Here is a 12,169-nt window from a genome sequence, read left to right on the forward strand (position 1 = left end):
CCTTTGACTCAAGCTCTGATTCCGGGATACTTGAAATCCCGGGCTACCAATTAGCTGGGGCCATGTCGGTGAGACCGTGGTCCAACCGGGAAAGCGGCTGTGGCAGCGTCGCACGATGATTTGCCAATGGACGACCCCAGGGCGGGGCAAAGAGGCAGGCAGGGCGACCATGGCAATTGGGCGAGGATCCCGCGACGGCGGGCGGGGATTGGCTGTGCGCTGGGTCAAGGAGGCCTGGGAAGGGGCGGAGCAAGGAGATCAGAGCAGGAAGAGCAGCCGCGAGGCAGCGGTGGCTGAGTCGGTGGTGGCAGAGGCGAAGGCGACAGGTCTGTGGGTTGGCAGCGGCCGCGAGAGCAGGATGCGGGTCCGGATTGGCCTGACGCTGCTGCTCTGTGCGGTGCTGCTGGGCTCGGCCTTGGCGACCTCGGGTCAGTATCCGCCCCCTCCTGCTGAAGGCCCGGGAGCCGCCGCCCCCTCGGCCTCCATGGGTGGGCAGGGCCGTGGGGGTTCCAGGCTCTGCACTCCCGCTTCCTCGGGTCGCACCTGGCATTGGGGTGTCCCTCGTTGTTTGGGCTTCGGTGGGGCTGGGCCAAAGGGGGAGTTAGGAAGATGGAGGGAGGGAAGAAAAGATGGGACGATCACCCTACCCACACCCTACCTAACTTTACGCTACTCCTCTCAAGTGAGGAATTGACTTTATAGGAACGAATAGCCCAGCGGAGCTTCCTCGACCCTCATGTAGATTATATGCAACAAGGGAAATGAAACCCAGGGTTTGGGATTTGTAAATTAAGTAGTTGACACACCCGGAGCCGTCATTTCGGGCAGAGCAAGGGTCCTTCAGTACCAGGATGTGACAGTGGTTTGTTTGGTTTCTTAACATCTTGCTCTATTTGTTTAAAAACGAAGACTGATCAAAATTTTAGCCACTCCCTACCTCTTTTTAAAAACCTTCCTGAGAAACTGGTGACCTCTGTCACAGTTTCTTAGTTGCCCCACATTTGTTGGTTTTTGAGGAGATCTTAGTCTTTATAAAATGAATAGCAAATAGTTTAAATGTTTTATATGCATATGGAAATAAATGTGTTTTTCAATTGATTTTCCAATTAGCTGATTTATACTCTGGTTCTGAAAATGATTTTTTTTCTTTTTTGATATTTTAATCTGCCCACATCTAAAATCTTCTATTTTGGGAGTGTTGAGAAAAAATACTTAGGCTCTCTAAATGTTGATAAAGAAAAATTAGTATAGTAATGCTTTGGAATTTTAATTAGTTTCCCTTGACAAGACAGCTGTTCTGTGGCTTTAAATTTTTTTGGAACAAAGCAGAGTATAAATGTCAACTCTTTTTTTTTTTTTTTCAACAGAAAATTCCCCAGATGGTTATTTGAATCCCCAAATTATCTGCCTACTTGTAAATCAATGCCGTAACATCATTTACTTCTAAACTAAGTGGCCTAAACCTAAGATTCTATGATGATGGTTTGAGATGCTATTTGAGAAGCAACAAGCATATGCTGATTACTGCCAACATCATGCTTTCAGGTCCACTCCCCCCTCTGTCCATTAGTTTTGATGGTTTGCATTTATGACCCAATCTTTGAAGGTTATACTAACTCTTGAAGTACTTCTAGCAGTTGTTTGATCAAAAGAAGTATGAATTGAAGGTATTAAGTTTAATGGGTAGAGTAAATGGTGGATCATGGACCCCCTGCATCAGAATTCCATTTATGAGTTTGTTAAAAATTCAATTTTAGGTCAGGTATCTGCAGAATCTCCGTGAGTGATTCTTTACACCATAGTTTGAGAACTCTAGCTATTAAAGAACCTGGTGTATATCCCTCTGAATTCAATTTGCAAAGTTTAAAGAAAAAGCATAGAAATTTTCCTACATCTTTCTTTAATTATATTTCATATACTAAGAGCGCCATGTCAGTGGAGGTGAAGTTGAAAATCAAAAGTTGGGATTCTCGGGGTGTTATAATAAAAGACTATTAACACTGAAATATTAAATCTTTGGGTTGTACTTAGTAAAGGACTGTGTTCAAGAAATGTCTGTTGTGATTTCCCATAGTTAAATCTGTACCAAAATATTTCTCTGGTAAGGGCAAAAGCCTTACTTAGCCAGAACTAAAACAATACAGATATGCAAAAGACTAATAAAGGCAGTACTGTGCTCACATGAAGTTCAAATATCAAAAAATGCTTCTGTGAGATAAAGTTTTACAAATTAAGTACCCGATTTTCTCTTGCCTTTTTTCATTTATTAGAGTGCTTATGTGTGCAGGATTTCAGCCTCATTTTAAAAGTTTATATTTAAAGTTTAGCTGAGGTACAGAAATCAAGTTTTTGGTGATAATTTTGTGTTTAAATATTAGCTGTTACCCAGGACAAGTTGTGTTTCATACCAGATAGAAAATGGTCAGCCAGGGTGGCGCCTGTGGCTCAAGGAGTAGGGCACCGGTCCCATATGCCGGAGGTGGCAGGTTCAAACCCAGCCCCGGCCAAAAACCACAAAAAAAAAAAAAAAAATATGGTCAGCCAATAAAGAGAATCTTGATCTCATGACTGTTAGTAGCTGTTATCTAATACCTTGTTTTAGAGGTATATAAAAGTATGGTACAGTCATGTGGCACATAAAATTTTGGTCAAGGACAGACCACATGTAAGACAGTCCCATAAGATTATAGTGAAATTGAAAAATTCCTTTCACCTAGTGACATTTTAACTGTCCTAATATTGTAGTGCAGTTACATTTTTAAGGTTAGATTTAGTGTAGCATAAGTATACAGTGTTTATAAAGTATGATAGCGTACGGTAACGTCCTAGGTTTTCTATTCATTTACCACTCGCTGACTCTCACAGAGCAGGTTCTAGGCTCACAAACTCCATTTATGGTAAGTGCTCTGTACAATGTACTCTTTTTTATCTTGTATACTGTATTTTTACTGTACCCTTTCTAGCTTTAGATATGTTTAGATACACAAATACTTACTGTTGTGTTACAGTTGCCAATAAGTGCAGTAGCATGCTGAACATGCTTGTAGCCTAGGAACAATACCTTGAAGCCCCAGTAGGTAGTAGGCTATACCACCTAGATTTGTGTAAGTACACGCCATGAAGTTCACATAACAACACCTCTCTCAGAATATATCCCTGCTGTTAAGGGGCACGACTGTACTTACATTAGAAATGTTTTCCCTATGAACAAATACATTTAAAGAAGAAGATTAAAAGATAATTTTTCATTTTCTCAAGATAATGGTGAAATGACTATACTATATTTCACTTAAAAATACATACTTTCTTATTTTTGGCAGGAAGAGGTAAATGGTTTAACCTCTTTTTTCTTTGTGCCAAACAATATTAGTCTTTTTAATTAGGTCCACTCCCAGATATTTCAGGTAATAGTACGATTAATAAAATAAATTCAGAGAATAGTTTTGAGATTGCAAAGGATTTTTAATTTCACTATTTTAGTTGTTCCTAAAACATCATTGGGAGGCCACAAGGACAGATGGTATTGTCCCCTTTTGACAGATTGAGAGATGAAGGCTGAGCAAGCTTTTGATATTGAACTGTGTGTCAGAATCGATAGGTGAGGAATCCAGCTCTCCAACCTAGCTCTCTAGGCCTCAGAGTTGGAGAAATTTAGAATCAGGACTATCCTAGGATCTGCATATACTCAGTGCCTAACCAGAAGACAGGATGTCTTGTCTCTTTTCACCAAACTCTTTAGACTTTCTGTGTTTGAAGATGTTAGTCTATTTAATTTATATCACAGGAGGAAAAATGGATTTGTAATGATACTTTCTCTGAAAGAATATCTCTGGTACATTGCAGCTGTGGTAGCTGATAAAAAAATAAAAGACAAGCACAGTGGCTCATGCCTGTAATCCTGGCACTCTGGGGGGCTGAGATGGGTGGATTGCTTGAACTCTCAGTAGTCCCAGCTACTCAAAGGCTGAGGCAAGAGGATCATCTGTTGAGCCCAAGAGTTTGAGGTTGCTGTGAGCTGTGATGTCATGGCACTCTACCCAGGGTAATAAAGTGAGACTGTCTCAGAAAAAAAAAAAATTGATGTTTTTCAAAGGAAGGTATACAATTAATAGAGTAGTGGGAACCATTATATTTTGGATATGATACTGATGAGTGAGAAATCCATAACGTCACTGAATCCCTTTGCAGGTTTTTCTGTTGCTTGTTTTTTGTGTTCTGATAAAAGCATTACCGTTTGCCTTATTTATGTATAACTTTAATGTTTATCTGAAAACTAAACATCAGAACTTCTTAGGCCATAAGCAACTTTTCGACAAGTGCTATATGAACTATAAGACTATACCATCTGGAGTAGGCTTTCCCAGTTTAGTAAGTGAAAAAGAATTCTCTTACTTACCAGTATGTGAAGAGAGAGAAGGATGATGCAATTTACATGAAATAATCCTGAGGTCACAAATCATGTCTCTTAAGAGTTCAAAAACACATTTTGCTACTCTAATGCCTAACAGCTTATAGTGTCTTCAAATATATGTGTCTTTAAAATTATTTATAGCTGTCTATATTATTTACCTATTAGCTGCCTATGTGACCTGTTGTGATAGGTACTAAATTTAGTAATTTAGTGATCTAGAGTTCCAGCTGATCTAAAGCTTCAGTACATGGGCATATATTACAAATGTACATTTGAACATTTAATATCTGCTTTTGATACATTAACCAGTTGATGTTTCTGATTCGTTAACTACATGTATCTACACATGCAACTTTGATATATAATAGAGATGAATTTTTTCCTTTATCTAAAGATTTGCTGAGAATGGAATTTGAACTATCTATTAGAACTTGCGCTTTGGGTGATATTTATGAAGAAGTTAGCATGAAGGAGGATTGTTAATTAAGACATCACTACCACTAAATGTTATGAGCACTGTGGGAGTAATACATGCCATACCCTTCTCTTCTCCACCTACCAAAAATAAAACATACTTTGAAGATAATCTAAAAGTAAGTGAATGTGAATAGTAGCTACAATTTAAATTTCCTGTGAATTGACTACACTTTCACATATGACAAAACCTTACGAGTAGACTGGTTTTTTCAAATATTCAAAAGAAAAAGCGGGGGTTAAAAAAAAAAAAAGAAGAAGAAGAGCGAATATTGTGAGCTAGTTGTATATTTTGAGCATAATTGAGTTGGTTATACTTCTTAAAGTCAGCTCAGTCCTTTCATAACAAACTCGAAACACATTTTTGTTGTATTTTGGAGAGTTAGTTATTAAGTTAAAAGTAATGTTTAGATGTGATCATGTGAAGTAAAAATAAATGGCAACCATAATACTTAATTTTCTAGTAAAAATCACCCGATATTACAGCATTTTGTCTGCTAGTTGATTTCTCACATAGCTTATCGAGCAGGCAGTACTGAAACTCCCTCTTGGATGAAATCAGGTAATTTTAAGAGCAAAAAGGAAGTTTAGAGATCATCTGACAGATTTGTTGCTGGATTATTGAGTTGTTGCATGTGTTTGCAGAAGAGCAGGAAAAAGAATGACCAATAGCCAGAATAGAAGTAGTATCTGGAAAACAGAGAAAGAATAATAAAAGGAAAATTAATGTAATCAGACAAAACCAAAGCAGACTATAAATTTGGGGAAAAAGTATAAATAGTGGCTGGATTTGTTACTTGTTTAATATAAGCTATTGGTTTCTTAATACATATTGCAGCTCTCATGTGAGTGAATGCATGATAGTATTATGCAAATTTTTGTCTGTATTTGGTTATTTCTTAGTAAAGTAGAACACAAATCCTAATGTATTTTTCTGGCAACTCTGCTGTCAAATAATAGGTTAGATGCAGTGGCTCACACCTATAATCCCAGCACTTTGGGAGGCTGAGGCAGGAGGATTACTTGAGGCCTGGTGTTCAAGACCAGCCTGGGCAACATAACAAGATCCAATCTCTGGGGGAAAAAAAATTATTATTCATTTCCATTCTCAGTAGTAATAAAATGCTAATTAGCACTAAAATAAGTTACTGTAACTCTAGGTCCTGAGTAGAGGAACAGAATATATGGGAACCTGGTTTATGAAATAAGAGATTTATTTTTATGAATTTGGTGACTCGTTCTCAGTAATAGTCCACCTATATACATAAGAACTGGGTGGAATCTGAAGAATCTGGTCTTGGGGGTGGGAGCTCTTGATCTCCCTATGTTTGTAATAGGTGAAGCTTTTGTCTTCCCTGGAGAATGAAAAAAACTAACCTCCCAGCCCCCCTTTTTTTTCTTTTTCACTTGATCTTTTCTGAACAATTGTGAATCTAACCAAGTTTTAAATAATTCTAGGTTTATTTAACCAGTATCTGATACTTATTTTCTGTGTTATTTGCTATACATATTATTGTGCTTTGTTTTAATAGTACCTTTAATTTCCCAGTAGGGAAGATAACTAAATTGTCTTCAAATTTCTTTGCAGATGAAGAAGGCAGCCAGGATGAATCCTTGGATTCCAAGGTGTGTATTAAAATTTATATTTTCTAGTTCAGAGGATAAACTATGTACTATAAAAAGGATATGAAATCTTTATCTTTTGAATAACAATGGAATTAAAAAGAACAAAAAAAAATAGATGATAGCAATATTAGTTCTAGTTCTTCTGGGGGAAAAAAATCACTGACCTACAAGAGAGAATAGTAAATATTTCCATTAAGAGTGTTGACTGTCGGGTTTAATTTGAATTTGAATGTGGGGTGTGTGTGTGTGTGTGTGTGTGTGTGTGTGTGTGTAAGGCAGTAGCATTTTTACTGCCTAATCAGAGATTGATTTTCTTTTTTTTTTCCAAGTTTTTAGTTTCTTTTAATTTTGAAGACTTAACCTCTACCTTTTATTACCACTTACCAATTTAAAATAATCAAACGCGCTAATACGCTATTGATCAATGGAATGAATAAGGCTGATTTTTAAATATCCACGGAGGCCAATCCGTTATGAACACTGATTTCTAGATTTGAGGCAATAAAGATAAAAGTAGGAAGTTATAATACAGGGTTATCATAGGGGAAGTTATAAGATATGTTAGAATCATGAGGTGGGGAAAACTCAACCTAGACTTTTAAGAATCAAGAATTAAGGATGTCGAGTGGCACCTGTGGCTCAAGAAGTAGGGTGCTGGCCCCATATGCCGGGGGTGGTGAGTTCAAACCTGGCCCTGGCCAAAAACCACAAAAAAAAAAAGAAAAATTAAGGATGTCTTCCTGGAGGAAATAATATCTTAAGCAGAAATTCAAAAAAAGAGTAAGAGGCTGGTGATGAAGGCATATGACAAATACATACTAAACCCTAACCCTATAAAAATGGGCGAATGTAGCACTTCAGGGAGCTAAGGAGACAGGATATCTAGGTTAGTAAAAGTAATGGTCAAATGGGGTTGAAGAGATTATTAGTATTGTTGATAACTAAAAATATTTATGTTCCCAGGCTTCTTTGCCATCCGACGAGTCAGTAAAGGACCATACCACCACAGGCAGAGTAGTCGCTGGTCAGATATTTCTCGATTCAGAAGAATCAGAACTGGAATCTCATATTCAAGAAGAGGAAGATAAGCTCAAGAGCCAGGAGGGGGAAAGTGACACAGAAGAAATCAGCTTTCTAGAATCTTCAAATTCAGAGAGCAAGAACTATGAAGAACCAAAGAAAGTACGGAAACCAGGTAGTCTGGACATTTTCTTTGCTTTTACCTTATTTAGGAAAGGAGACAACTAAAACTTTAAAGGTAGTGACTAAAGATGCTGAAGAAGGCTGGTTTTACTGATCATTAACCACATGCAGAGTGTAGTTTTATAGGATTGTTACTTAACAGATTTGACTCACGTTATATATGCTGAACTCAGACAAATTGAATTTGTATTGTACTAATATCCTAACATTTCTTTCTGGACTCCTATATATAAATAAATTTCTCTCTGAGAAATTTTAAAAAGTAATATATCAGAGTGGTACACAAAGCAGAAACGCAAGGAAGCATTGTGTAACATGGAACTTTGGTTATTTTCAGAATTGTGTTAGGATTTTTACTCCAATAACCTTGTCGATCATCCTAGGTAATTTGATTTAGATGTTTATCCTTCTCCAGTTGAAGCTTATGTAAATTTTAATCCCCTTGTTACTTTCACCTTGACACTTCTACTTTTAAATTTAAAACTTGATGTTTTTCACAGTAATATGCTAAACATCTATAGTTTAAAAAATTAATTATTAACATGTCCATTCTGCCTTGTCGGCTACCTTTTTGTCATTTAGTTATTTCAGAGATCTCCACTTTACCCACTATTATTATTTGCTCTCAGGAACTGATCTGGATTTGAACTTTAAAAATTGGAAATTTTTAACTACAAATATACCATATTCATAAATAGGAAAATTATTTATAAGAAATTAAAAAGTACCTTAATCCCATCCAGTAAAAATTACAGCTATTAACATTATGGAGAATCTCAGGCTTTTTTTTTTTTCTTGGTGTACACATAATTTTAAGAAAACTAAATTGGGTCAAAATATATATATATTGTTTCACAGCCTGCATTTTATACTTAACAGTTTATTATAAACATTTTCCCATGTCTTTTAGTATTCTTTTACAATTTAATATTTGAATATATTGTTTACGATATTTTGCTCAGAGATCATTTTATTGTATGTGTCCTTGTGCACAGTGATGAAAATTTTCTTAGAATTCTTATAATGAAATTAAAATTTGGGAGACATTTGATACATATGCTTAAATTGTTCTTCAGAAAAGTAATTCTGGGGGTGGGGTGCAGTGCTCATACCTGTAATCCTAGCACTCTGGGAGGTCGAGGCAGGTGGATTGCCTGAGCTTACAGGTTCAAGACCAGCCTGAGCCAGACCAACACCCTGTCTCTAAAAATAGCCAGGGTTTGTGGCGCACACTTATAGTCCCAGCTATTCAAGAGGCTGAGACAAGAGAATTGTTTGAGCCCAAGAGTTAAAGGTTGCTGTGAGCTGTGACACCAGCACACTCTACAAGTGAGACTCTATCTCAAGAAAAAAAAAAAAGAATTCTGTTTACTTACTTCCTTTGGAAATACTATTTTCCTATACCTCAGCCAAGTATGTATTACTGTTGTAAAATTTTATTCATTCCTTTTTTATTTTAGGCAGATTTTAAACATGTATAGAAATAGAAGGTGTAATGACCCCCACTGTACCCACCTGTCTCCCAGCTTCAACAGCCTTAGCATCCTGCTGTTCTTGTTTCATCTTTACCACTCCCCACACAGTCGCCCTTTTTTTTCTTCCCTAGAGTATTTTATTTCATTTGTTTATTTATTTATTTATTTAGAATCAAAGCCTCGCTCTGTTGCCCTGGGTAGAGTGCCATGCTATCATTCTAGCTCCCAGCAACCTCAAACTCCTGGGCTGAAGCAATCCTCTTGCCTCAGCCTCCTGAGTAGCTGAGACTACAGGCTCCACCATAACACAGCTTATTCACCAGAGTATTTTAGAGAAAATTCCATATGTTCTTTTACCTATGTGTGCATTCTAAAAGTAAGAATTTTTTTTTTTTGAAACAGGGTCTCAAGCTGTTGCCCTGGGTAGAGTGCCGTGGCATCACAGCAACCTCCAACTCTTGGGCTTAAGCCATTCTCTTGCCTCAGCCTCCCAAGTAGCTGGGACTACAGGTGCCCGCCACAACGCCCAGCTATTTTTTTTTGTTTGTTTGTTTTTTTGGTTGTAGTTATCATCATTGTTGTTTGGCGGGCCTGGGCTGGATTCGAACCTGCCAGCTCTGGTGAATGTGGCTGGCACTCTAGCCACTTGAGCTACAGGCACTGAGCCAAAAGTAAGAATTTTTTAACAAAATCATAAAACTAGCCATTACTCCTTTATTGCTTAATACCCAGACTCCTCAGTTTTGTTTTTTTTGTTTGTTTGTTTGTTTGTTTTTGGTTTTTGGTTGTTTTTTTTTTTTGAGACAGAGTCTCACTATGTCACCCTCAGTAGAGGGCTATGGCATCATAGCTCACGGCAACCTCAAACTCTGAGGCTTAAGTGATTCTCTTGCTTCAGCCTCCCAAGCCGCTGGGACCACAGGTGCCTGCCACAACACCCAGCTTATTTTTTTGGTTGCAGTTGTCATTGTTGTTTAGCAGGCCCGGGCAGGGCTCAAACCTGCCAGCCTCAGTGCATGTGGCTGGCGCCCTAACCACTGAGATACGGGCACCGAGCCCAGACTCTTCAGTTTTACCAATTGTTTCAAGTCTTTTAATACAATAGAACTGCCATAGCTGACCACCTCCCTACATTGACCACTTCCTAAGTTGGCCTAATTTTCATAGACCGGACATGTTCTACATGTACGTATCTGTACAGTAGGCCTCATTTCTTGAGTTGACCACCTCTGTATGTTGACAAGTTTGGTTCAGTCCCTTGGGGTATCAGCTTACAGAGATTCTATTGTAATTGCTTTATTTTAATCAGTATCCAGACTTAAGATTTTAGGTCTCTTAATCTATAACCATTCTTCCTCCTTTGTTTTAAAGTGTCCTTTTTTTTTGAGACAGAATCTCACTTTGTCACCCTGGTGACATCATAGCTCGCAGTGGCCTCAAATTCTTAGGCTCAAGCAATCCTCTTGCCTGAGTTTTTCATTAGTAGAGACGGGGGTCTCACTCTTGCTCAGGCTGGTCTCAAACTTGTGAGCTCAAGCCATCCACCTGCCTCGGCTTCCCAGAGTACTAGGATTATAGGCATGAGCCACTGCACCCAGCATGTCATTTTATCTTTTTAAAGGAATGTATGGTGTCCTTTATGTTATACGGTTTCCCACATTTGAGATCTAGTTCATCATATCCTTATAATATCATTTAGTTTATTCCACTGTCTGCTAGAAATTCTATACACTGGAAGTTAGCCTTAGAGGCTTAGATAGATTTGGTTCCATGTTTTTATTGAGAGTTTTTCAGATACGGTATTGTATACTTTCTATTGCATTACATTGGGAGGCACATACCATCTGATTGTCCCATGTTTAGTGAGTTAAGGTCAGTGACATCCGTTGGCATCAGCTTCATCCAGCCATTCTGAAGTTCCTCATTGATTTTTTTGCTAGAGATTTTGACAGTCATTTCTGTGTGTTGTCTGGATCATTTATGTCATTAGGGGTCACAGAGTGGTAACTTTCTATTTCTACCATTCCACATGCATTTCTTACCTGGCATTCTTTTTTTTTTTTTCCACCATACACTGGTTTTATATACCATTTGACAAATTTTCATCACACTGGTTAGCATAGCCTTCCTGGCATTTTCTTAGTTATTGTGTTAAGACATTTATATTCTACATTTACTGAGTTTCACATGTACTCTTGTAAGATGCACCGTAGGTGTGATCCCACCAATTATCCTCCCTCCGCCCATTCTCCCCACCTGGCATTCTTTTCTAAAGAATTTTCCCTCATCGGGCGGCGCCTGTGGCTCAGTCGGTAAGGCGCCGGCCCCATATACCGAGGGTGACGGGTTCAAACTCAGCCCCAGCCAAACAGCAACAAAAAAATGGCCGGGCGTTGTGGCGGGTGCCTGTAGTCCCAGCTACTCAGGAGGCTGAGGCAAGAGAATCGCTTGAGCCCAGGAGTTGGAGGTTGCTGTGAGCTGTGTGAGGCCACAGCACTGTACCGAGGGCCATAGAGTGAGATTCTGTCTCTACAAAAAAAAAGAATTTTCCCTCATCAAGTGTTATTACTGTGAAATACAGTCCATTTGGGGAAAACAAAATGGACTTGATCCACTCCCTTGAAATATTTTCATGTAAGAATTTGGTGCCTGAGTAATGTCCAAAGGAGACCTTTGAGTATGTTTTTGTTTGTTCATTTTACTCTGCTTTGGTTTTGAGCATTGTAAGAGTATAGGAAAAACCAAACAAAAGTATGTTTTCCCTACTTTCACTGAGTCAACACTTCTGACACCAAATGTGTGGGGGTACTTCCCCAAGCAAGCAATTAGTTCTGCTGCAGACTGTCCAGCAGACACCAGTTGGATGTCCTCTAACTTAACTTGATTCTCACTGAGATATTGAGATAGCTTCAGACCCCACTGGTTGAGGGCTCAATCCCAGAAGACTACACCCTAGTTCAGATGCCAGTTGCAAGCCTCA

General features: G+C 38.5%; 1 protein-coding gene across 1 annotated transcript in view; it reads left to right on the forward strand.

The window, feature by feature from the left end:
- The first annotated feature begins 252 nt into the window (after positions 1-252).
- The window catches only part of SEL1L (SEL1L adaptor subunit of ERAD E3 ubiquitin ligase), a 67,124-nt gene continuing 55,207 nt past the window's right edge, over positions 253-12,169 (forward strand). Inside the window, exons 1-3 of the mRNA XM_053602212.1 lie at positions 253-428; positions 6,474-6,511; positions 7,475-7,706. Coding sequence (XP_053458187.1) covers positions 359-428; positions 6,474-6,511; positions 7,475-7,706 — 340 coding nt within the window. The 5' untranslated portion in view covers positions 253-358. The remainder of the gene's footprint in view (positions 429-6,473; positions 6,512-7,474; positions 7,707-12,169) is intronic.

This window comes from Nycticebus coucang, chromosome 9 (genome assembly GCF_027406575.1).
Source record: "Nycticebus coucang isolate mNycCou1 chromosome 9, mNycCou1.pri, whole genome shotgun sequence".
Classification (NCBI taxonomy): Eukaryota; Metazoa; Chordata; class Mammalia; order Primates; family Lorisidae; genus Nycticebus; species Nycticebus coucang.